The sequence below is a fragment of the Somniosus microcephalus genome, chromosome 5 (assembly GCF_052327205.1).
Source record: "Somniosus microcephalus isolate GS21.2 chromosome 5, FLI_Smic_1.0, whole genome shotgun sequence".
NCBI classification, from domain to species: domain Eukaryota; kingdom Metazoa; phylum Chordata; class Chondrichthyes; order Squaliformes; family Somniosidae; genus Somniosus; species Somniosus microcephalus.
Genome location: NC_140991.1, coordinates 257142921 through 257167093, shown reverse-complemented (window position 1 = coordinate 257167093; position 24173 = coordinate 257142921). Strand labels below are relative to the sequence as shown.

The following is a 24173-nucleotide window of genomic DNA, read 5'->3' as shown; positions in this document are numbered from 1 at the left end:
CTGCTTTAACTAATTAACGCACTTACTAATGCTGTTTCACTAGCCCTTGCTCAGTAGCCTTTCTGTTCTGTGTCCCTGAAGTAAGTAACCCTGCGCCTTGCGGAGAGCAAGTGGTGATGGCGGAATGGAATTCATGATAATGGGACTAAACCCCTTTGCTCCAGAGATTCCTGTTCTGGGGCCCTTGTGCACATAGGTCTCAGCTTTATGTCGTTACTGTCCTGAATTCTAAGGACTTGGTTCTGACCAAACCAGCAGCTCAACTTTATTGAGGCCGTGGCATAAGGAAGTTAAAGATGTTGAGAAGAAAGGACGGACTTGCATTTATATAGCACTGATCATGACCTCAGGATGTCCCAAAGCACTTTACAGCCAATTAAGTACTTTTGAAGCGTAGTCACTGTTTTAATGTAGGAAACTCAGCAGCCAATTTGCGTACAGTAAGGTCCTACAAACAGCAATGTGTTAAAAGACCTGAATCTGTTTTTAGTAACCGGGATAAATATTGGCCAGGTCACTGGGGAGAACTCCCCTGCTCCTCTTCGAAATAGTGCTGTGGGACATTTTGCATCCACCTGAGAGGGCAGAGGGGGGTCTCGGTTTAACATCTCATCCAAAGTACTACACCTCCGACAGTGCAGCACTCCTTTAGTATTGCACTGAAGTGTCAGTCTAGAATTTGTGCCCAACTTTCAGGATTAGGTTTTGAACACAACCTGCGAGAGTGCTACTGCTGAGCCACAGCAGGCATATTCAAGGCTTCAGCAGTAGGTAATCCATACCTGGGAGGAAGCCTGCGCAGTGCAACCCTGTTTTATTTTGCAGCGGGTTATTTTTGCGTGGAAACCGGCCTTGCCTGCAAACTAAACTTTTTGAGAATCCCCGTGGCATGCTGGAAGCTGAGGGTGGATAATTGAGATTTCAAAAATCTCTTGGTGCCTGCCCACCTCTTAAATCCACTCAGAGGGCTGGTGGGAGATGTTGAGAAGAAGCCAAGGCTCCAGCTTTGGTATTTTGTGTTACAAAATGTGTCAATTAGTTAAAGCAGAGAAATCTTAGCGGCTCTTATCAAAAAGCACTACGTACTCACTGGATCGGGAGGGTTGTTACAGTGCTGATCTGGTTTGTGTGCGGAGGAGGAGGTTCTTGTAAAGCAAGACACATCAGTCCCTTTTTAACAGCGCTATTCAAAAAAAAAAGAGAAGCTTTAATCCGTTTCCCCTTGTGACAATTCATGACCAGTTTCTTCTTTTCTCGAAACTAGTTTTGATTCAAGCCGTGTCCTGCGAAGGCTGGATTACAACAGGCTCTGATTTGAAGTAAATTACATTGAGGCTTGTGTAGCTGGCGTCTCTCAACAGTCCATTAGAGTGGATGTGTACTACATACTATATGACATGCCCTTGTTTGCCCAAAAGCCACAACTAAATAAAAGATTTCACACAACGCGTTTAAATCAGAATACAGTACTTGAGAGATCTGGCTACCTGGAGCTCAAACAGCTGTCCTGTGGGCTACACTGCAGATTGTGTCATTTTGTCCGTGTGTATTTATGGCTCTGAGTGATCACGACTCCAGCTTGTTAAACAAGTATGGATTTGTTATGGTTCTTTTCTCAGTGCAGACTTAATTATCCTTTTATTGTACATATATAGCCCTACCCCTTTTTCTGAAATTTGGTTTTGTCCTACAGTTCAATAGTGTTCCATTATTAGTAATTTTCTCCATGTCATGTTTGTTCGAGGTGGACTGTGGTTGTATTGGTATGGATTAATCCGATCCAATCCCAATGCATTGCCTCCAGCCACAGCAAGTTGTCATTCTGTAAATACAAATGAACTGTTAATGTCAGAACCTCTCGCTGCCTTAAGTGTATAGGAAGTAATTGCAAATACTACAAGACGACGGGAAGGGAAATCATTAAACCCAGACAGTTCATCTCACATGGACGACACTCTGGATTTATGTGTCTAAATCAACTTTTAGGTTTGTATTTTTGAGTTTTAGAAGAGTTATGATGATCTGGAATGCACTGCCTGAATGCACTAGTGGAAGCAGATTCAATAATAACTTTCAAAAGGGAATTCGATGAATACTTGAAGGGGAAAGAGCAGGGGAATGGGACTAATTGAATAGCTCTTTCAAAGAGCCGGCACAGGCAAGATGGGCTGAATGGCTTGCTTCTATGAATCATTCTATGATCAAAAAACAATTCAGATATGGCATCCAGCAAAAAATTATACATTTTTGCAAAGGCTACCTGTTATCTTTTGCAAACTCAGAACAAACGCACATTCATTTATTCAGATTTAGGCATCAAAATAAATCTTCCAACTCTAGAACCAGGGACATGTGCTGAAGATTATAAGAGGGAAATGTCGTTGATATATTAGATTTATAATAACTATATAAAGAAGTGGGAGATTGAGAGGTTTTAGTTTTTGGGATCAACAGTCGAGTCTTTCTGGTTCTTCCCTATGTTCCTAATTTCCTTTATAGTTAACAGTAATACTGTGCTTCGTTAAGGCATTGCCGTGCAGTTATTTGAAATGACAGTCACACATTGTCAGGCTTGGGGAGTGACGGCCATTTTCTCACTGGAATCCTTGTTGGCACTATGTTAAACGCTGGGGTCCTTGAATATTTAAACCTTTTTCTCCATGGCACTGGAGGGTGGTGTAGGTGTCCTGATGGTATTTTGAATAATGGTTCATGCACTTGCCGCCTTAGTGAAACCCAAAGATCCCAAAAGATCTTGTTGGGTTCATAGGAGGTTAGGCAGGTAGGTGTGATTTCTCCATGGGCACCTTCTAGTGTGATTGGCTTCAATATCTTGGTGGTGAAGATACCAGAAAGATGCAGTTGGTGTCTGCATGGTTGTGATTTGTGACACTTTATATTAAAGGGACATTAAAATGAACACTGAAACATGTGCAAATGACACCAATGTGTGCAGTTTAGGGCATTCCATTATAGGAAATGTATAAAAACCAGGGGAAAGTATCAGTGATGATTCATTGGGATCTTACCAAGGACGAACATGTAAACAATGATGGACAGGAAAAGACCCTCTGGTCAACCAAGCCTGTCCCATATAATTGCGATACCTTGTGCATCACAATATATAGACTCCAACAATGTTCCCTCTAATTCTTTTTGGCTCGCACGGCCCCTTTAACGGGTTGTGCGGGCCATTCAAAATTCCGCGCATGCAATGTTTTTCTATTTAAAAGCCAGCATACCGACTGCACGGGACCTTCAGTTTGCTGCGCAGCTTAAAGGGAATGTTGGACTCCACCCCACCCGAAACCATGCGATCTCCTGGGAGAGGCGAAAAACCAGAATGAAAACCCAGGCCAATTTTGGCGGGGGAAAAAATCAGGGAAATTCCATTCCGACACCCCTCCCCCTTTAGTCGATTTGAAATTCATAAATATAGTGATGGGTTATACTTGTGGAGGGATTTGGGGTTATTTAATTACCGTTGAGAAGGTTAGGGAGCGACCTGAAAGCGATCTTCAGACTTAGGAAGGTTTTCTTTTATATTTGTTCCAGGGATGTGGGTGTTACTGGCAAGGCCAGTAAATATTGCCCATCCCTAATTGCTCTTGAGAAGGTGGATTCCTGAGATGAAAGGGTTCTCTTATGAAGAAAGGTTGAGCAGGTTGGGCCAAAAGCGCTGGTTAGGCCACAACTGGAGTATTGCGTCCAGTTCTGGTCACCACACTTTAGGAAGGATTTGTAGGTCCTTGAGAGAGTGCAGAGGAGATTTACCAGAATAGTTCCGGGATCTTAGCTACAAGGACAGGTTGGAGAAGCTGGATTTGTTTGCATTAGAGCAAAGGAGGTTGAGGGGGGATTTGATAGAGGTGTACAAGATTATGACGGGTTTGGATAGGCTAAACGGGGAAAGGCTGTTCCCACTAGTTGATGGTACAAGGACTAGGGGACACAGATTTAAGGTTTTGGGCATGAGATACAGGGGGGAATGTAAGGAAAAACCTTTTTATGCAGCAAGTGTTGAGGACCTGGAATTCGCTGCCGACGGAAGTGGTGACACTCCATGTTTTCAAGGGGAGACTGGATAGGCACTTGAGGGAAATAAACTTGCAGGGCTACGGGGATAGAGCGGGGGAATGGGACTGACTGGATTGCTCTACAGAGAGCCAACATGGACTCGATGGGCCGAATGGCCCCCTTTGCCGTTATGTTATGTCTCTAAGGCGAGTCGCCTTCTTGAACGTTGAACTGCAGCCCTTGTGGTGACGGTCGTAGCAGTTGTGTACAATGTTGTACATTTCAGAGGGTGGTTAGTTAAGAGGCCAGACCAGGTAAAGACGGCAGATTTCCTTCCCTACAGGCCATTAGATGGGTTTTTATGACCATTTCTGATGCTAGCTTTTTTAATTCCAGATTTATTTAATTAACTGAATTTAAATTCCCCAGCTGCCATGGTGGGATTCAAACTCATGTCTCCAGATCATTAGTTCAGGCCTCTGGATTACTAGTCCAGTAACATAACCACTATGCTACCGTTCCCGCATAAAGGCGAAGATATTTTATCTGCTTTAACTATGCTACTGTTCCCATTATGATGAGGTAAATAGTAATAGGTTGTTTCCACTGATCGGTGAGATGATAATGAGAGGGCATAAATTTAGGATAAATCACAAAAAGGAATAAATAGATGGCTGGGGAAAAAAAAATTCTTGCAGAGGGTGGTTGGAATGCGGTATTCTCTGCTAACAAACATTTATTGAAGCAGAGTCCACAAATTCTTCTAAACATGAAATAGTTGCTTCTAAAAGTGAATTAATTGCTTGTAAAAGAGGAATATTGATGGAGATTGGGATTAGACTGGGTTGCGCATGGAGAAAAACTCTAGCACAGATTTGTTGGACTGAATAACCAATTTTTGTGCTGGAATATTCTATGAATACATTAAACTTATGAGAAGCAGACGAACAGTGCAAAACAATAAAAATAATAGGTTATTTCATGACGGTACACCTATTACAATTTGCGGGTTGAGGACAATGGTCGGGGCTGGTGTCACGCGCTGCATTTCCTTCAATTAGAAAAAATACATATTTTTAAGTGATAATTGAGCCTGGAAACATAACTAAAAATAGCTGCATGATTTACCAAAAATCCTGGAAATTTCACTAGTCTTTAACTAAAAATTCCATATATTTCAAATAGTTTCTACCCATGTGATCTGCATACATACAAAAATGTAGTCGGCATATTCCTAGCCTCTTGCAGAGAATACAATTAAAACATCCCCATATCATGTTGGTCCTACTGTTGCCATTTAGTTTTCCATATGTGGGAAGATTTGGTTTAGAAAAAAAACTAGTGACATTTTCTGGGAATTTTGGTGAAATTGCAGTTATTTTGAGTGACACAGCCGCAGGTTTTGAACATGTGGAGTGAACTTAAATTATCTCTGTTTTCTGGTTGAAGAAAACTTGAGCATATGACCACAATCTCAAACTATACCACTCAATTTGCAAATTTGAAAATTGGGGCCATGGGCTCTAAAATCAGGGTCATTTTATTATGATTATCAAATCGAAGGAAAAAGGAAGAACTTGCATTTAATTAGCAGTCTGTCATGTCCTTGGTACATCCCAAAGCTCTTCACAATCGATGAGTTACCTTTTAAAATTTAGTCACTGTTATATGGGAAAAAACTCGGCTGGCAGTTTGTGACAGTGAAGTTCCAGAAAACAGCATAAAATTTGGGTGACCAGGTAACCTATTTTTAGTGATGGTTGTTGACTGAGAAATTTAGGCTTGGACATCGGGAGAAATCATTGATCAGTGTTAATCTATGACCCCTAAAAAGGAGGGGTGAGAAAATGCACACTAAAGTGCGACACAAAATTACATCATGATTGTCATCAAAAGGCATGTCATATGGCCAATCATGTTGCTGTGGTATAGGTTAGGTAGTGAACTGATGCTGAAAGCTATTCTGCTGTATGGTTACAATGAAACCCCTTGGTATAGCTACTGTATTACCATTCATTGCTAAGTCGTTAATTGAGTTAGTGCCGAACCCTGGAGAGCACCGTATAACATTGCATTAAAAGGGGAAAATGCAGTTGGTTTGTACTTTTCATTCTGCCATTAACTTGATTATCAATTTGTCAATGTACATCATGCTAAGTGGATGTGAGTAATTTCTGTTCATTATTCATTTGGAAATGACAATGAAACTAGTGATTTATAATCATTACAAGGTTTACAGAAATTCAGACTGTTGACTGGGACTATTATATTTTCTGCATTCATTAGCAGCTGTGATGAGGCCCAGAGGAGGCTGAACACAGAGTGTCGTCAGACTCATGAATCATCTCGCTTTGACTGTTGTTCAGAACTTCCTTTGCTACTCTTAATGTGGACGAGCACACTTCAGCTTTTCCTGATTTGACAATCTCTGTCTCTAAAGAGAATGTAAAAGCCATGGTTATTTTTTAGCATTGTGAAAATATATTCTCTCGTACTTTGACCTCGACAGTAACATCTTGGTCTCTAAGGTTTAGAGTGGGCTGCATAATGCAAATGGGGGTCTTGAATGTGATGCTGTTGAACATTCCTACCCTAATGTGTGCAGTAGTTGATTCTCTGATCAGAAGATGCTGGTGTTCAGTTCCTCTTCACACCCCCCCCCCCCCCCCCCCGAATATCACCGCCCTCTCCTTTGTCCTCCTATCTGCTGCCTCCCTCTTGGCCCCTGCTGGAGTATAGTACCACAAGCTCTGGCAACCATCCAGTATCTCACCCAAAAAGCTGTTCATGTATGGGCCTAGAGAATGTGCTGGCAGACTATTCATTCGTGCATGTGATCACAGCTGAGCCTCATCCTGTCTTCATTTGACTCCACACAGTCATAATTTCCAGCAGGAAGCCCATTTTGTTTTTTTTCTCTCCTACTTAGCATAGAACAGAAATCAAACCTGGGATCTTTTGGTCTTTAGCTGGTACTGCTCTGGGCAGTGATTTACACACTAGACCATTGGGGGAGAGCTACTCGTCCAGCAGCTTAGCACGTATATAATCTATGGAGAGGTCATGGAAATCATATATGTGAACCGTAACCATTTTCTTTTGGAGAAAAATAGTTCAAACTTAATTCTGTTAATTCAGTTTGTAGCCCACTTCAGATGATTGCAGCCATTAGGCTTTTCCCTGTGCTATGGTAGTTCAGCATTCCTTGATTACAGTACTGAACAAAGTACTTGACTGAAATAGAACTATCTTCAGATGGCAAATACTAATTATATGAAACTAGTCTGCCAAAACTCACTCCCAATGTACATACAATTATGACATACTATCCTAAAAGCAACAATTAAAATAAATTGTGCGTTTGCACTGCCATTTTAGTTAGATGGCAGGGAGGAACCACCTGAGAGGGAGCTCATTTAACTGCTTGTTCAGCTTCTTTGTTGGTCTATACGTGAATGGTATTTTCTTGATGCTTACGGCAAGAGCTAAATTGGAGCAACTGCTATACGTTGTATTTTTGCCCAGAACAATGTGGTAGGGCTGCAAACAAGCCTAAATGTTTGGTTCTTCACAGTCCCATGCATACTTTTTGCACTATTAGACTATCATTCTAATTTTGTGTGGAGGTTGAACATTAAAAGGAAGATAGATTACATCCTTCATTCTCATTCTTCAAGAGAAATTCTATCACTATACAAGGCTGCTACTTAGCCTACCCATCAATGTCCTCTCTGGTGCTTCATAGAACTGTTGGATTTGAATCTGTGTTATATTGTTTCTGTAATCACTTGGTCCCTACTGCCAAAAAATTACAGGTGTGGTTTAGATAAGATCCCTTACGTAACAGCTGAGTGGGAGAAAATAATCTAACTAAAAGGCAGTACAAAGGCATGAAGTTCTCAAAAGGGCAGTATTCTGTGCTGATTTATTTCCCCCTCTTTGTAACCCCTTCCCATGGATAAGTTTTAATTATGTATAGAGGTTGAACTTTTACCAAAAAATGAATTAGCTACTCAAAATAGGATTTTCCTTTTTTTTATTACAATCCTGTATTGTCCTTCCAACGGGTAGTCTGTTTGATTTGAAGAAGCAGTAGAGATTAAAATTTAACATCTAAAGCGCTGTACAGAACTGTATGGCATAATGGATTAGATGTTGGTCTTTCACCTACCTCGAAGATCTGGGCTCAAACCCAACCCAGGCTGATGGGATGAGAGTAATCTCTCTGGAAAGGTCTGGGCGGTCTCAGCCCAGTTCTTGGTGGACATGGGCCTACAACACAAAACTGTTCTTAATTCAATGCTAATTGGCCATTGGTGGACATCTGAGATTGGGGCATGTTGGGATAGTGGAGGGCACCTTGCGTTGCTTCTGGCTGAACTGTACCAGTGTTGCCCAATACATTAGCTCATAGCCACATTTGGTTTATTGACAATCCAGATGTGGCTAATTGCATTTCTGTTTAGTAAATAAAAATGAGTAATAGACACAATTTTTGAGCAGGTGATCTCAATACTCGTATTCACATGTATACTTTAACCTTTTTGTAAGTTTGTTGGTAAAATTATAAAATGAAAAATAGTGTGTGCAAGTGTTTTTTAATCTTGGAGTGCTTTACTTCCTTGGTTACTGAATGGTGGTACCTGTATTGTGTGAGCGTATTTAAGGCGTTTTATATTAAAATGAGTGCATGTGGCTAAAACGGTGTTACCGTAACCACGATTGTAGCTAGTCAGCAATTTCTAATGCACAGCACTGTGCTATACCTGGCCTGGGGGTATAATGTTGACACTACTATGGGTTCTAGTGCAGGTGTCCATGTGGGTTGTAGTGCATTTGTTGTGGGTATTGTATGGATTGACAAAGCACTACTGTTACTTACATAAATACTCAAAATAAGGCTAAATTAAGGTACAGTTTTTGACAAAGAGAGCAGAAATGGGAACATTCCTGTATAATTTATCATACACTATTTAAAACATTTGATATTTTGGAAAATGTTTTTAAGTAGATCTTTTATGTCTTTTGTTCCAGGCCGAGACTGCAAGCACAAAGGAAATTTGCCCAGTCGCAACCCAACTCCCCCAGCACAACCCCAATCAAGATGGTGGATCCAGTCTTGCCGCCACCTGCAACACAGATCATTGATCTCTCAAAAAGAAAGCCCAAAACAGAAGATTTTCTTACTTTTCTTTGCCTTAGAGGTATGTGTAACAGTAATTTTGTATTGATAAGCACTGATTATACAGAATATATAATTGTATTTTTTTTTTACTTTTTCATAATACGTATTTTTCAGCATCTCTGTGAAAGCTTGTATTACTTCTCTCATTTTGTTTCTACCAACCATGTTGCTTGGTATGAATAGTTCATATCATAAACCGTAGATGTCAGAACATTGGCTATATTCCAAATAGCATTTTAAGATGTTAAATCAGAACGCACTGCAATAATTAATTAGCTTAACAAGCCAGAATTTAGGTTATTTGACATTTCACCTGATTACTAACCTATTACAACTGTATAAAATCGCCGATAAACAGTAAAGCCGAGATTCACTAACAAAAAATGTGGGTGGTGCTGAAGAGGAGGGCACCATTTTTTGTCACGGGGTGGTTAGTTAGTGATTCAACATGATTTCTGAAATCAGAGAACCTAGATGGAGGTCTGGAAATTATTCGATAATAAACACGGCCAAGACCTGCTTTTTGTGCAGGCAGTCAATATTTTGAGTCCTCATTCACACTGTTCATGATTGTGGCTAGAAATTAGTGGAAATGGAACTCCAGGTCCCTCCCTGTGCTTCTCCTACCAAGGCTGGAGGGTAAAGGGATATGGGGAGAAAGCAGGGACAGGGTACTGAATTTGGATGACCAGCCATGATCGCATTGAATGGCGGAGCAGGCTCAAGTGGCCGAATGGCCTACTCCTGCTCCTATCTTCTATGTTTCTATAATGCACTGGACAGGCCCTGCTCCCTCTCCAAGTGCTTCTAGCACTAATGGCCCCGATTGTCACCTATCTATATTGGATTTGAGTACTATCATGAGACTGTGAGCTCCGCCTCCAGCATATACAGAGGCACCAATTTAGGCCTTAGTGGTGCGAAGAGGAGGAGCAGGGTCTGTCCAGTGGACTTGAATAGGAGCAGTCGGGGAAAACAAATGCCAAGTGCCAAGGAGATGCATGCTGAGGGGCTGGGACAGAATGCATGGCAAGGATGGAAAATGGAGAGGTAGTGATTGCAGTGAAGTGGGGGAATGGATGGGCTACAATGTCACTGTGAAATAGATCTGGAGAGGGTAGAGTGCTTTTGTGAACAGGAGCAGTGGGAGTTAGATATGGGAGAGTGACTGTTGAAAATATTTCAAAGTTTACCTGGTATTCCTATTCTATAGTTTATTGATTGTGTTTTTTTCCTCCATTTAAAGTGCAATTAGATGTCTATAGAAATACATGTTGTTTTGTTTATCACCTTCTGGTCATGCAAAGATCAACAGGGTGGTTTTAACCCTATCCGCCTGGCAGAAACCTGGGTTGGGTGCCCAGGTTACCTATCCGCTCTGGGGCCGCCAGAAGCGAAAACTTAATTACGGAATGTGATCCCAAAACACTAATGAATCCTGAAATCCAATGTAATTAAATGGAATTTAACGTATTAATTTGCTTTGAAGCTGTGGCCTTGGTCGTAGGCCTTTATTCAGTGTTGTTTTCAGTTGTTGAGCGTCAGCTGTGGCTCAGTTGGTAGTACACACGCCTCAGTCAGAAGGTTGTGGGTTCAAGTCCCACTCCAGGGACTTGAGCACATAAAGCTAGACTGACACTACAGTGCTGTGCTGAGGGATTGCTGCACTGTAGGAGGTGCCATCTTTTGGATGAGACGTTAGACCGAGGCCCCGTCTGCGCTCTCAGGTGGACATAAAAGATCCCATGGCACTATTTCGAAGAAGAGCAGGGGAGTTATCCCCGGTGTCCTGGCCAATATTTATCCCTCAATCAACATAACAAAACCAGATCTGGTCATTATCACATTGCTGTTTGTGGGACCTTGCTGTGCGCAAATTGGCTGCTGTGTTTCCCACATTACCACAGTGACTCCAATTCAAAAGTACTTATTTAGCTGTAAAGCACTTTGAGACGTCTGGTGGTCGTGAAAGGCGTTATATAAATGTAAGTCTTTTTTCTTTTTGTATGTTGCTTTTTGAGTTGTTGGCTTTTTTGAAGCTGTTCTCTAGTTTTTCTCCGTGTTTATAGTATGCTTGTGCAATAATGATGCTGTACTGTAGCTGGGACAGAGTAGAGGGAGCTCTGCTCTGCATCTAACCATGCTGTACCTGATCTGGGAGTAGTTGCTGCTGACACTGGGTTCCTGAAATGAAAATTATTTAGTTCCCCAGCATTGATATCCCTCACCTTAATGAGCACATTAAAATTATGAAGCACAGCACTTGTGTAGCAGGCTTCCATAGAACAGTAAATTATGAAAAAATGGGAAATTGTAACCTTTACTTTGAGGTAGTCTACCAATGTTATACCTCCCTCAATCAAAAGTATACAAGTCCTCCTGTGGCTTTTATGACCTAAACGTGTGGTTGCAAGAAGATTTTTATGATACAAATGAGTGCTGTAGAGAAGCAGCATTCATTGACCTCTAACTGGGAGGTGATTGTAGTTGCAGCATGGCCAATTTATAATTGTCCACATTTTAAGGTTTCTGACCTTTGGTCGTGGTGATTATTTCCGGCAAGCCAGGAAATGCATAGATTATATTTTGAGTCAAAGACATTGATTAGTTTTAGAGATCTCGATCTTTAAATGCACTTGCACATTGAGTGTCAGTTTTTCCATGGTGCGGGGGGTGAGAGGGGAAGAGAAGTTGGATGACTGGCTGTATTTTGTTTCCAGTAGTTATAGTTGTATTGTGTAATTGTAGGGAAATAACTCTGGGGGGGCTGTATTGTTGACACTCTGCCACTAAATGCTGCTGGCTAAAAATAGCTTTGTATCTTGGCTTGCTCTCGCACTGTCGCCTACCCTGTGTTCCTTGCAACAATACTGGGAGAGAGCTAGAATTCATATCAAAGGCTGAGTTTCCAAACATTCTTCAGTTGTACTTGACAATTGACTCTAATTCAATGTACCTATTGTAAGTGAGTTTTTCAGTGTTTGATCACAGTACCATGTGGTTTCTTTTCCTGCTTCCACAACATACTTTTGGAAGAAAATTACAAGCAAAAGCTGTGCCATTCCACCAAATACTATATTTTACAACCTATGAACTTGCGGTTGCCTTTTTTGAGTAACATCTTGATTTGGGAAAGTACCTAACTTGCTACAGTGGATAAATGCCTTCTCTTTGTTTCTGGCTCTGCATTGCTCTTCTGAACTGTAGTTTATATTAATGTCTTGCAACAGAACCCAGTGAGCTTAGTGGTATCTGAAAATTGATTCCTTCTGTAACTTAACAGACCCTTTTTCAGAAAGAAAAATAGGGATACTGAAAAAACCGTGACAATCCTTTGACTTATTAGACATCAGATGTATAATGCACCACACTTAAAACATAATTTCTTGTTGGGAAGAGTGCCAACAAATGTTTTGAAACCATTTGACCTTTTTGTAGGCCAGCATTGCTAAAACTCATCAGGAGGTGTAATTCTGTCTCAAGTTTTGATAATGAAAATAGAAATGATAAGAGGAAAGTGATTTTTGTACAGATAACTGTGAAGTATGTGCATATTATTAACATCTTTTTTGAGCATTCTTTTTGAAGGAAAATGGTGGTCTGTTGCTGAAGGCCCTAATTGGTATCTAGTCCTACGAGCAGAGTTCCCAGTGGAGTCTATTCTATTTAGCTTATAGGTGGTCTTTGAAGGTCTCTGCTGGTGAATCAGGCTGTACTGTGCAATGATCTTGAGAGCTGTGTTGTGGGGAAAGTAGAAATGTGGTTCCTTCCACCCTGGGAAAGGGGAGCAGGAAGTTGGGTATATAAGGCAAGATTCAAAGAGATGGAAAGAGGCAAGAAACATCATGTACTGTTGTGTTGGTGACCCGTAGATCTCGGTAGAGCAGTCCCAAGGCTATAAATATCTGACTGGAGCTAGAGTTGGATGCTGTGTGACGGTCACGGGATGCAATGTTGTAGGTCCGGTTGGGAAAACAAAACGTTAGGGGGAAAAATGCCAGTAAAGATCCCAGGATACTTATAGTGCAATGTGAAAATGTAGTAAAAAGACAAAAATAAAGTACAAAGTTAAACTGACAATTACTAATGTACATGGTCTATTAGTCAGAATTTTACTCAAAAATATCTGTACCCTATTCTCTAACCATCTCATAGTAGGACGATAGAGCTTTATGGGTTGGTGTGTAAAAGTGATCAATGATTTGGCTCCCTACTGGGTAACTAACATGGGCCTGCCTGCGAAAAGCATAAATCCATCCCGGCCAAGCCCATTATTGGGATCTAGCCCAAACCCTCTGCAACACCTAAATGATCATTCCTGCTATTTGTCTTTTAAATATCCATGAGGCTCCCCTTGAATTTCTGATAGTTACAGGGAAATGCTAATAAAGTTGTGGATACAGATCGTCCTATCCGCTAGAGGAATGCCGTATGGTGCAGGAAGACCTGTAAAGCGGTGGAGTTTAAATAATTTGTCTGGTTTATCTTAAAGGAAGGTCACAATTTGGGGGTTGGAAACGCGGTATAATCTGCGCTCAGGAATTACAAGTTACATGTCTGTGATATAAATAACTTTGTGATGTATGTACTTCACTGAACACTTGCAGCTCAATGTATCGTCTCAGATTTTTATTAAAAAATAACAAGGGTGAATATATGTGTATGTATAATATACAGTTTCAGGTGGGGGCATTGCCCAAAATCTAATTTTCAAAGAGCACTTTTTTATTTTCTGCATTACAAACTTAAGGTGCTGGATTGAGCTACAGTCTTGCAAATACAGAAAGGTGAAATATGCTGTAGTGGTGGAAATTAGAGTTTCTGTAGTTTAGCAAAAGGGAAATTCGTAGTCTAATTCTGTTTTTAATATTAAACAACCACTCCAAAAACACACTTTATGTTGTGGGGCTGATTCCACGGCCTCGATTTTAACTGAGCCGTGGAGACGGGCTTGGAGGCATGCGGGGGGTTAAAATCGCAAAAACTGGCGGTCGGGATCCCCCTGCCTGGTTCCCGACTCCGAGCCATTTTTACTCGGGCGTGTCTGATGGCCCCGAATCCGTCCCGCATCCAACATGCGGGACTGGTCTTTAAGGCCCTTAATCACCACTAAATGGCGTCTATAATGTCATTTTAACAGTCCCTTGCACTTTTAACCCTTTTCCCACGTAAAACACGCCTGGTGGGAATCAGCCTGTGAAACCTGGCGGGAGCACTATTGGCTTGCTGACTATCAGCTGCAGGTCAACCATTAAAGAGGAGATTTGATCGTCATCATTTGTAGGTGGCAGGATTTTTTGTCTCGGGCCTGGGGCAACTTTTACCAGGCTTAACCACACCTGTGGAAGGTTGGAGCCTCACACACATCTCCAGTGTGAACTCTTGGGAAACCCCTCTCGCCACCTTCACTCAGTGCTTCTTCAACGGAGGCATATGCCAGAAGCATTGGAGCCGTTTCTTTCCTTCCCTTCTGGGCATTAGAGGAGCTCGAGCACCAGGCGCGGCAGCAACAGAACCAGCAACAGCAGCAGGAGCGGCAGGCTGCTGCTCACCCACCTGAGGCAGCACAGCCCAGAAAGGGCCAGCGCCTGGAAGCCCGTCGGCGCAGGAGATACCCCCCAAACAGGGTCTACAGACACAGGGTCAGCTACCTCAACATGACTGAGCAGCAGTGCCAAAGGCGGCTCCAACTTTCGCGAGAGGTAGTGACTGACATCTGCGCAATGCTACAGCAAGACCTGCTGCCCAGGTGGACACTCCTTACCAGTGGCCATCAAAGTCACCACCGCACTCAACTTTTTTGCCTCCGGCTCATTCCAGGGATCATCATCAGACATCAGCGGCATTTCCCAGGCGGCCGCACACACTTGCATCACGCAGGTAACCAATGCCCTCTTTGCCCTCGCGCACAATCACATCCATTTCACCAAGGATCGCGCAAGTGTGACGGCGCAAGCGGTTGGATTAGCTCATCTGGCAGACTTTCCAAGGGTGCAGGGCGTCGTTGACTGCACACATGTGGCCCTTTGGGCACCCCATCGCAATCCAGTTATTTTTGTCAACCGCAAGGGCTTCCACTCCCTTAACATTCAGTTGGTATGTGACCACAAGAAGGAGATTTTGCATGTTTGTGCCATGTACCCTGGCAGTTGCCATGACTCCTTCATACTGCGCCAGTCTAGTGTGCCTCCGCTATTCAGGCCACCAGACTAACTTCACGGATGGCTACTTGGAGACGAGGGCTATCCCCTGAGGACTTGACTAATGACGCCGTTGAGGACGCCAGCCAACGAAGATCAGGAGCGCTACAACTCCAGCCACATTTCCACCAGATCCATTATCGAGCAAAACATCGGTTTGCTGAAGATGTGCTTCAGATGCCTGGATAGATCAGGTGGAGCTCGACAGTACTCAGCAGCCAGGGCCTCCAGAATCGTCATGGTTTGCTGTGCACTTCACATGGCATAGCGTTGTGGCTTGCAGATTCCTGAGGACCAAGTGGCTCCTCACATACCCTCCTCAGATGATGATGAGGAGGAGGACGACAAAAACGACCATCCTGCAGAGGACCAACAACCAGCGGCAGCGTTATGCCAGAACATTGCTGCCCGGGATGCAAGGAACGCACTCATCCTGGCCAGATTTGCTTAGCCTAGCCAATCAAGCACTTTTGCCTCGCAGCTTCTTACCTGAGCATCGACAATGGCCAAGATACTGCGGATTCCTAGCTATTTGTCCAGCATACTGACAATTGCAAGTAATCCTAAGCCCTCAATGTGAAAGTCCCATTTGCGAAATGACACAGGCCACAAATACAGCAGTAGCCATCAGACTTTTTATTGACAGAATTCATCTGATGGCTTTTTTTAACAATACATAAAATTTCACCCAAGTGACTACCCTTGTGACTACTTGTGCTTTATTTTCCTCTTACACGTGCTCCTACGTCATGTTCCCCTGTGGCTTCAGCAGATGTGGAGGCCCCTTGCTCACTTTCCTGCTGCTCCTGTCTCGACAGCTTTGGCGGGCGTCCTCTGGGATGGCGAGCCTGTGAGGGCTCGTCAACAGTCTGCTACTCCTGCGGCTGTGCAGGGGTTGAGACGTCTATCTCACTTGGGTGTGGACTCCGGTGGGGCTCTGACCGAGGGCTCTGCAGTGGCATGGAAGTGTGAGCGCCTGGAGAGGAACCCCCCACTTCCTTGAGGTCTGCCACCAACCTCCCTCTCATGGGTCAGCTCCCCCTCCGCGCCTGCAAGTGGCTGGAGAGCACCTTGCTGCACATCAGTGGGGGCCATGGGGATCTGTATCTGTAATGGCAGTCCTACTCAGAAGGACTTCCATGAAGGTCTGGTTTCTATGCTCAATAGATGCCCATCGCTTCTCGAGATGTCATTCTATTCTGAACACTCACCATGTTTTCCATGCCCTAGCGACTAACCTCTTCCATGGCCGTAGCCCTCCTCTCCTCTACCGTAGCCAGCCTTACCACGGAGGCAGCAATGATTTCCACGTAGGTAGCCATCCTTTCCGTGTTGACGCATTCATGCGCCAATGGGACTCCACAAAGGCTCTGCTCATGTTTGCTATGGACTCCTCCATTCGCTCCACACTCGCATCGACCCTAGAGACAAAACCTGCCAGAGACTCTTGCATCTGTGCATGGAGTTCCATCACCTCTGATCTTATGGATGGACCCAGAGGCAGAGGGTCGATATGCAGCTGAGCCGAGCTGGCAGAGTCCTGTGCCCTCCGACGAGGACTCTCCACTGCTGTCCCTGTCTCCACAATCTGCTGATGCTCATTTGTGAGCTGTGATACACCAGGTGACAACACTACTCTATCTCGCGAAGGTCCCACCGAGGTGTGAGTGTCTGCGCTGGTGCTGGGTGCACTTGTTTCTGCTGACGTTGCGCCCTCAGAGGTTGCAGATTCCTCTGAGGAGCCTGGAAGCTCAGGCTCTTCCTCCTGGACAGTGGGGACGGGGGCTCTCGATGGTCCTGTGGGCGAGTAAAGGAAAGAGTTGGAGATGAGGAAGTAACGTATAGGGTGGATAAAGGGGAACCAGTGGACGTAGTGTATTTAGACTTCCAAAAGGCATTTGACAAGGTGCCACACAAAAGATTATTGCTTAAGATAAAAAATCACGGGATTGGGGGTAATATTCTGGCATGGATAGAGGATTGGCTATCTAACAGAAGGCAGAGAGTTGGGATAAATGGTTCATTCTCAGACTGGCAATCAGTAACTAGTGGTGTTCCGCAGGGGTCAGTGCTGGGTCCCCAACTCTTTACAATCTATATTAACGATTTGGAGGAGGGGACCTCTATATTAACGATTTGGAGGAGGGGACCGAGTGTAACACATCAAAGTTTGCAGATGATACGAAGATGGGAGGGAAAGTAGTGAGTGAGGAGGACATAAAAAACCTGCAAGGGGACATAGACAGGCTAAGTAAGTGGGCAGAGATTTGGCAGATGGAATACAATACTGGAAAGTGTGAGGTTATGCACTTTGGCAGGAAAAATCGTAGAGCAAGTTATTATCTTAATGGCAAGAAACTGGAAAGTACTGAAGTACAAAGGGATCTGGGGGTCCTGGTGCACGAAACTCAAAAGGTTAGTATGCAGGTGCAGCAAGTGATTAAGAAGGCCAATGGAATGTTGGCTTTCATTGCTAGGGGGATAGAATATAAAAATAGGGAGGTATTGCTTCAGTTGTACAAGGTATTGGTGAGACCGCACCTGGAATACTGCGTACAGTTTTGGTGTCCATACTTAAGAAAGGACATACTTGCTCTCGAGTCAGTACAAAGAAGGTTCACTCGGTTAATCCCGGGGATGAGGGGATGGACATATGAGGAGAGGTTGAGTAGATTGGGACTCTACTCATTGGAGTTCAGAAGAATGAGAGGCGATCTTATTGAAACATATAAGATTGTGAAGGGGTTGGATCGGGCGGATGCGGGGAGGATGTTCCCGATGATGGGTGAAACTAGAACTAGGGGGCATAGTCTTAGAATAAGGGGCTGCTCTTTCAAAACTGAGATGAGGAGGAACTACTTCACTCAGAGGGTGGTAGGTCCATGGAATATGCTGCCCCAAAAAGCTGTAGAAGCTACATCATTACATAAATTTAAAACAGAAATAGACAGTTTCCTAGAAGTAAAGGGAATTAAGGGTTACAGGGAGCAGGCAGGAATTTGGACACGAGTCTAGGTTCGGATCGGTCATGGCCCTGTGGGTAGCGGAGCGGGCACAGGGGCCGTGTAGCCTGATCCTGCTCCTATTTCGTGTGTCTAATTCTGTTAGATTCAGGAGATGGTTCTGTGATAGTGGATTGGCGGTTAGGATCAGATCAGCCATGATCTTATTGAATGGCGGAGCAGGCTCGAGGGGCCGATTGGCCTACTCCTGCTCCTCCTACTTATGTTCTTATGCGAGGTTAGGTTACATGCATATTGCAGATGATCATAAGTCCATCTGTTACAGCTTCAGAATCATTATCAGCGACTCATGCAATGTCAGTGAGAGAGATGAAAAACTATTCTGTCACCAGCTTGCTGTGATGCACCCGTTTGTCCATCCCCAACGTGCGCATCTTTTTCAACCCCGACAATTTCCAGGACTGCTTCCTCCCAGGGGTGAGCTGGGCTAATGATGGTGGGCCTTCTCCTGTCCTCGCTCTTTCCCTTTTGTTGTGAGCTCTCTTTTCCTGCAATGAGGGAGACAAGTGGAGGTTGAGTGAGAATGAAGGAGTGAGTGTAGAGGTTGCATAGCATAGATACTTAGAAGGAGACAAAGATGGAGTGAGGTTGCAAGACCAAGGGCCCTCCCTGTGTGTTGTCAGTTGTGTTCAAAGCATCAGGGTGATAGGGAGTGTGAGGGCTGCATGGTGGAATAGTTAGGTGAATGTGAGCATAGAGAGAGAGGGAATGGGTAAGGGTGCATGGATATCAGTGTCAAGTGGGATGTGGAGGAAGAGATTGCTAAAGCCGAGTGCTGGTGAGGAAAGGCAATGGGGATTAGATTGAGGGTGATGGGAACTTACTTTTCCAGTGCGTTGAAGGTCATGGAATCTTTTCCTGCACTGCATCCAGGTGCGCCATGTGACCCCTAAGGAGTTGACCTCCTCAGCCACCTGTATCCACACAGCCTTGGTCTGACTAGGAGGCCTCTTCTTCCCTGATGAAGGGAGCAGGACCTCCCTGTGGGCCCTAGCCCCATCCACCAATGTCTGTAGTGCTGCCTCGTCAAACTTAGGAGCTGCTCTTGGCCTCCCACTGGTCATTGTTTCTGCAGGTTCCTGTGCCATCAAATGGAGGAAGCTTGGCAGTCTGCAGAAGGAGGAAGCTTGGCAGTCTGCAGAAGGAGCAAGGCTTGCTGTGGACCTTAAATGCAGCAGCAATGATGACGTCATCGGAGGGGACTTTCAGTCATGAGAAACCCATTTGCAAAGGCTTCCCACACGTTGGAAATCAGTTGGCCAATTGAGTTAAATTTGCATCAATCTCCCACATCCATTTAGATTCGTGTGGGAAACACGAAATTCGGGGAACACGCCAATAGCCCACAGCTGAGTTAAAATCGAGGCCCACATCTCTGGAGTAATACACAAACAACTGCACTAGTTTAAAGTCACTGCATGACTTTATTTCAGACATAGGACTTGCAGCGATGATCAGGGAAGGTACGTAACAGGCCTGGAAAATCACTGGCCTATATGAGTGCCCCGGCCGCCTGAGACTTTAAAAAAAAAAAAAAAATGCAGACCACTGACTTGGAAGGTTGTAGTTCCGTTTGCTGCTGAGGCTATTGCTATCTCTGGAATGCTGGCAAAGCTCGCCTGTTTAGGTGGATCTTGACACATCCAGGCACCCATTTTATTTTGAAGCAATGCTGCCAGGTTAGGGAGTGCTGTAATTTAAACGGGCTGTTGGTCTACATAAAAACAGAATATGCTGGATTTTAACTTGGAGGCAGGTAGGGAGCAGGGGGGCTGGAATGTGGTCGAGAAATCCGGGAGAACGGGTTTCCGTCGACCCCTGCCGAATTTAACATTTCCCCCCCCGCCCCCACCCTGTTTCCCCCTCCTGTTACCAGCCAGATTGAGAGGCTGGCAGGCTGTTGGGCAGGTAGGCCTGCGGCACCAGGCAGCAGCCGGGGAGCAGAGGAGGGAGAGAGCGTTTGGGAGGGGGGGTGGCTGGGGATGGGTGGTCTCGGTGGGTGGGGGGGAGATTGGATGGGTCAGGAGGGAGTGTCCGATCGCGGGGTGGGGGGGAGGTTGGGAGCCTGGGAGGCTGGATCCCCTTGCCTTCCTTTAGCTGCTGGGTTCCCCGAGGCCTGGGAAATCTGACCACTCCGATTTAAATTTAAATTGGAGATTCAAAATGAGGCACGCAGCCTCATTATAATATTTAAAGTGCCAACCGCCTCCTGAGAGCGGGTTGGCCCCCCATCCCGCCTCTGTTAAAACCGGAAGTAGGCGGGTTGGGGTTGGATTTCAGATTTCTGCCAATTTAACCTCCCGCCCTACCCAAACCCGCCTGTTTTTGTTTTTAAAAATCCCCCGCCCCCCATAAAGTTTGAAAGCTGCAGTTGCTCCATTGTTTTGGTACTGCATTGACTTAATTAGAGGGAAGTATTTGAGGGGCGAAGGAAGAAGAAATTAGGCTGTGGTTCACAATGCAACAACATTATTTCTTGCCTGAGTCAGAAGGTTGGGGTTCAAGCCCCATTCCAGGAGTTGAGCACATAATCTTGGCTGACATTTCATTGCAGTACAGAGAGTGTGCCAAATTGTTGGAGATGCTGCCTTTCATTTAAGACGTTAAATAAAAGTCCCATCTGCTTGTTCAGGTGGATTATGTGAAGAAGAGGAGAGAGTTCTGGTGTCCTGGCCAAAATTGGTTTGACAACCAACACCACCAAAATAGATTAAATGGACATTTATCTAATTTGCTGTTTGTGGGACTTGCTGGGTGCAAATGTTCTGCTTTTTTCCCCTGCTTAACTGCAGTGACTACACTTCGAAAGGAATCTATTGGTTGTGAAGTGTTTTGGGATGTCCTGAAAGATGCTATGTAAATACTCCCTTTTTCTTTTTTGGAAGTTTTCCTTTTTTCTTTCTTTCTCCTCCTCCTTTCTTTCTTATACCATATTAGACACAGTAACCCCTCAACTGTGGTATCTCACAAAGATTCCAAACATGTACAGTCATGTACAGTACAAGCCCACTGACTCCCACAGCTACCTGGACTACACTTCTTCCCACCCAACCTCCTGTAAGGACTCTATTCCATTCTCCCAGTTTCTCCATCTCCGCCGCATCTGTTCTGACGATGCCACCTTCCATACCAGTGCTTCTGACATGTCTTTTTCCTCAACCGGGGATTCCGTGGTTGACACGGCCCTCGACCGTGTCCGTTCTATCTCCCGCACTTCTGCCCTCACCCCTGCCCCTCCCTCCCGGAACCACGATAGCGTTCCCCTTGTCCTCACCTTTCACCCCACCAGCCTCCACATTCAACGGATCATCCTCCGCCATTTCCTCCACCTCCAGCGTGATCCCACCACCAAACGCATCTTCCCCTCACCTCCCCTTTCAGCATTCCGTAGGGACCGCTCCCCTGTGACACCCTAGTCCACTCCTCTATCACCCCCCACACCCCTTCCCCTTCGCCCGGCACCTTCCTGTGCAAGCGCAGGAGATGTAACACATGCCCTTATACCTCCTCCCTTCCCACTGTCCAGGGCCCCAAACACCCCTTCCAGGTAAAACAGCGATTTACTTGTTGTACTTGCAATTTAGTATATTGTATTCGCTGCTCGCGATGCGGTCTCCTCTACATTGGGGAGACCAAACACAGATTGGGGTGACCGCTTTGCGGAACACCTCCGTTGAGTCCGTAAGGGGGACCCCGAGCTTCCGGTCGCCTGTCATTTTAATTCACCACTCCATTCCCACTCGGACCTCACCGTCCTCGGCCTCTTGCATTGTTCCATGGAAGCTCACCGTAAACTCATTTGATTTTACTCTAATAATCTGGCAGTCAATGGATTCGAGCATTCAGAAACTTGAAGCAGGTTTGTTTCCCTTGTGCAGTAATGGCAGGAAACGAATGTAGGTTCCCAAGTAGGAGATACATTTGTTAATCAGTTTCAGTAATGGTAGATTTTCTTCTGCCAAAACTGTTTGATGATTAAAGTGCAATTATCTCATTCCTCATAACCAAATTAATTTGCCAAATCAGCTAAAGAGTAAATTGAAAATGTGCGAGTGTACATTTGTGGATTTTATGCCCTGTCTATGTAAAACTCTGTTCCTGCTGTGACAACTTGCCCTGTGCTTGCTGACCTACATTGGCTCCTGCTCCGGCAATGCTTTGATTTTAAAATTGTTGTTTTCAAATCCCTCTGTGGCCTCGCCCCTTCCCATCACTGTAACCTCCTCCAGACCTACAATCCTCCCAGATATCTCTGCTCCTCTAATCCTTGTTTGGTAACATAATAACAACCTTGTTGGTATAGTATTTTGACAATACTTTGTGAATAAGAAGTTTATTAGCTGCTAGCTACTAAGGGTTAGCTTCAGTGCTATTTACTTATACAGTTACCTACTTATCTGTTAAGCAGTCTATTCTGTTTTCCTAAACATATGTTTGCATCTTATGTAACATCTAATGTATAGTACTTCCCTCTGTGTCCAAAACATACTTTGTCTTTGTTTACAGTTTCACACTTTTATTCAAGTAAAGCTTCAAAACAGCACCCTGCTTCTCGAGTTATTTGAATGAGTGTTTAGCTGACTGGATAGCTGGATAGGAGTTACATCTAGTGAGAACAGTACAATACTCCTGTGAAGCACCTTGGGATGTTTTACAATGTTAAAAGGTGCTATAAATGCAAGTTGTTGTTGTTTATTCTATGGGCTGATTGGAGAAAGGAGCAAGCTGCATGTATGCAAGCATTACAAATGAGTAATTGGGGCGAGGGCAAGATGGAGCAGAGAGAAGATTCACAGCTCAGCAATGGCAAAGAGTTCAGTCAACCTCTGGCTAGAATCCCATTGGTGGATATAACGGAAGTGCTGATGGTGGCAGCCAGTGAAACTGTGCCGCTGGAGGAACAAAGTCAAATGATGTTTTGGTTATTTCAGAAGCATCTATGCCATTAGAGCCACCTCACTTTGCACTTGCTGTTGCAGGCTGTTGTTGGCATGTGACGAGTAAGAAAATGTCTATTTTTACACAATTTCAGAGAGTTTTTTCTTTAAATGGTTTCAGCCAGCTGTATCTCTGGGAGGTCTGTAAGGAATGGATCCCATTATTCTGTGTCAAAGTTGGTAACTGTTTGCATCCAAATAGACTCAGTCATCACATTCAATGGGGCATCTATGTCTTAAATGAGATTTATTTCTTGTTAGTGTGTATTTAGCTACACAAAATATTAATCCATTATGGAACATTTTTTTAGAGGCAAAACTCTAGGGGAATTAGTTAGGGAGCAGCACTATCCAGATATTAACACTTCACCTCACAAAGTGCAAGATCTGTTCAACTCTGTTTACTTCAAAGAAATGGCTGCAAGATAAAAGTTGTCCCATGGCATAAATCACAACTCTGGTTGCTAAAGTTTAGTTCAGGCAAAAATCCAAACTCTGAGTGAACTGGAATTTGTGTTCTTCCCCAGCCCCAGTACAACATGGTATTTAGAAACCCTGATTAGTCTATCCAAAAGTTCTTAACGGACTCTAAAACGTGTTCTAAAAATGATGTGTTAACCCTTTGGTGGATTCTATTTTTGCTAAATATTGTGCTCTTTTCAGTATTTGACTATCATTTGGCTTCTATATATTTAACCAGTAAACAAATGTGACCAAGTAGTTTTAGCCAGTATGGGGTGTTAAGTTCCACCTTTTAAGAAGGGACAGGAAAACGTGGCGGGCACCCCACGTGATCTCCAGTGATTGATAT

At 44.2% G+C, this 24173-nt stretch overlaps 1 protein-coding gene across 1 annotated transcript in view; it reads left to right on the top strand.

Annotated features, from left to right (window-relative positions):
* Positions 1-24173, top strand: part of LOC147117669 (protein Jumonji-like) — a 434885-nt gene that overhangs the window by 291350 nt on the left and 119362 nt on the right. The window contains 1 exon segment of the mRNA XM_085988853.1: positions 9052-9221. Coding sequence (XP_085844979.1) covers positions 9052-9221 — 170 coding nt within the window.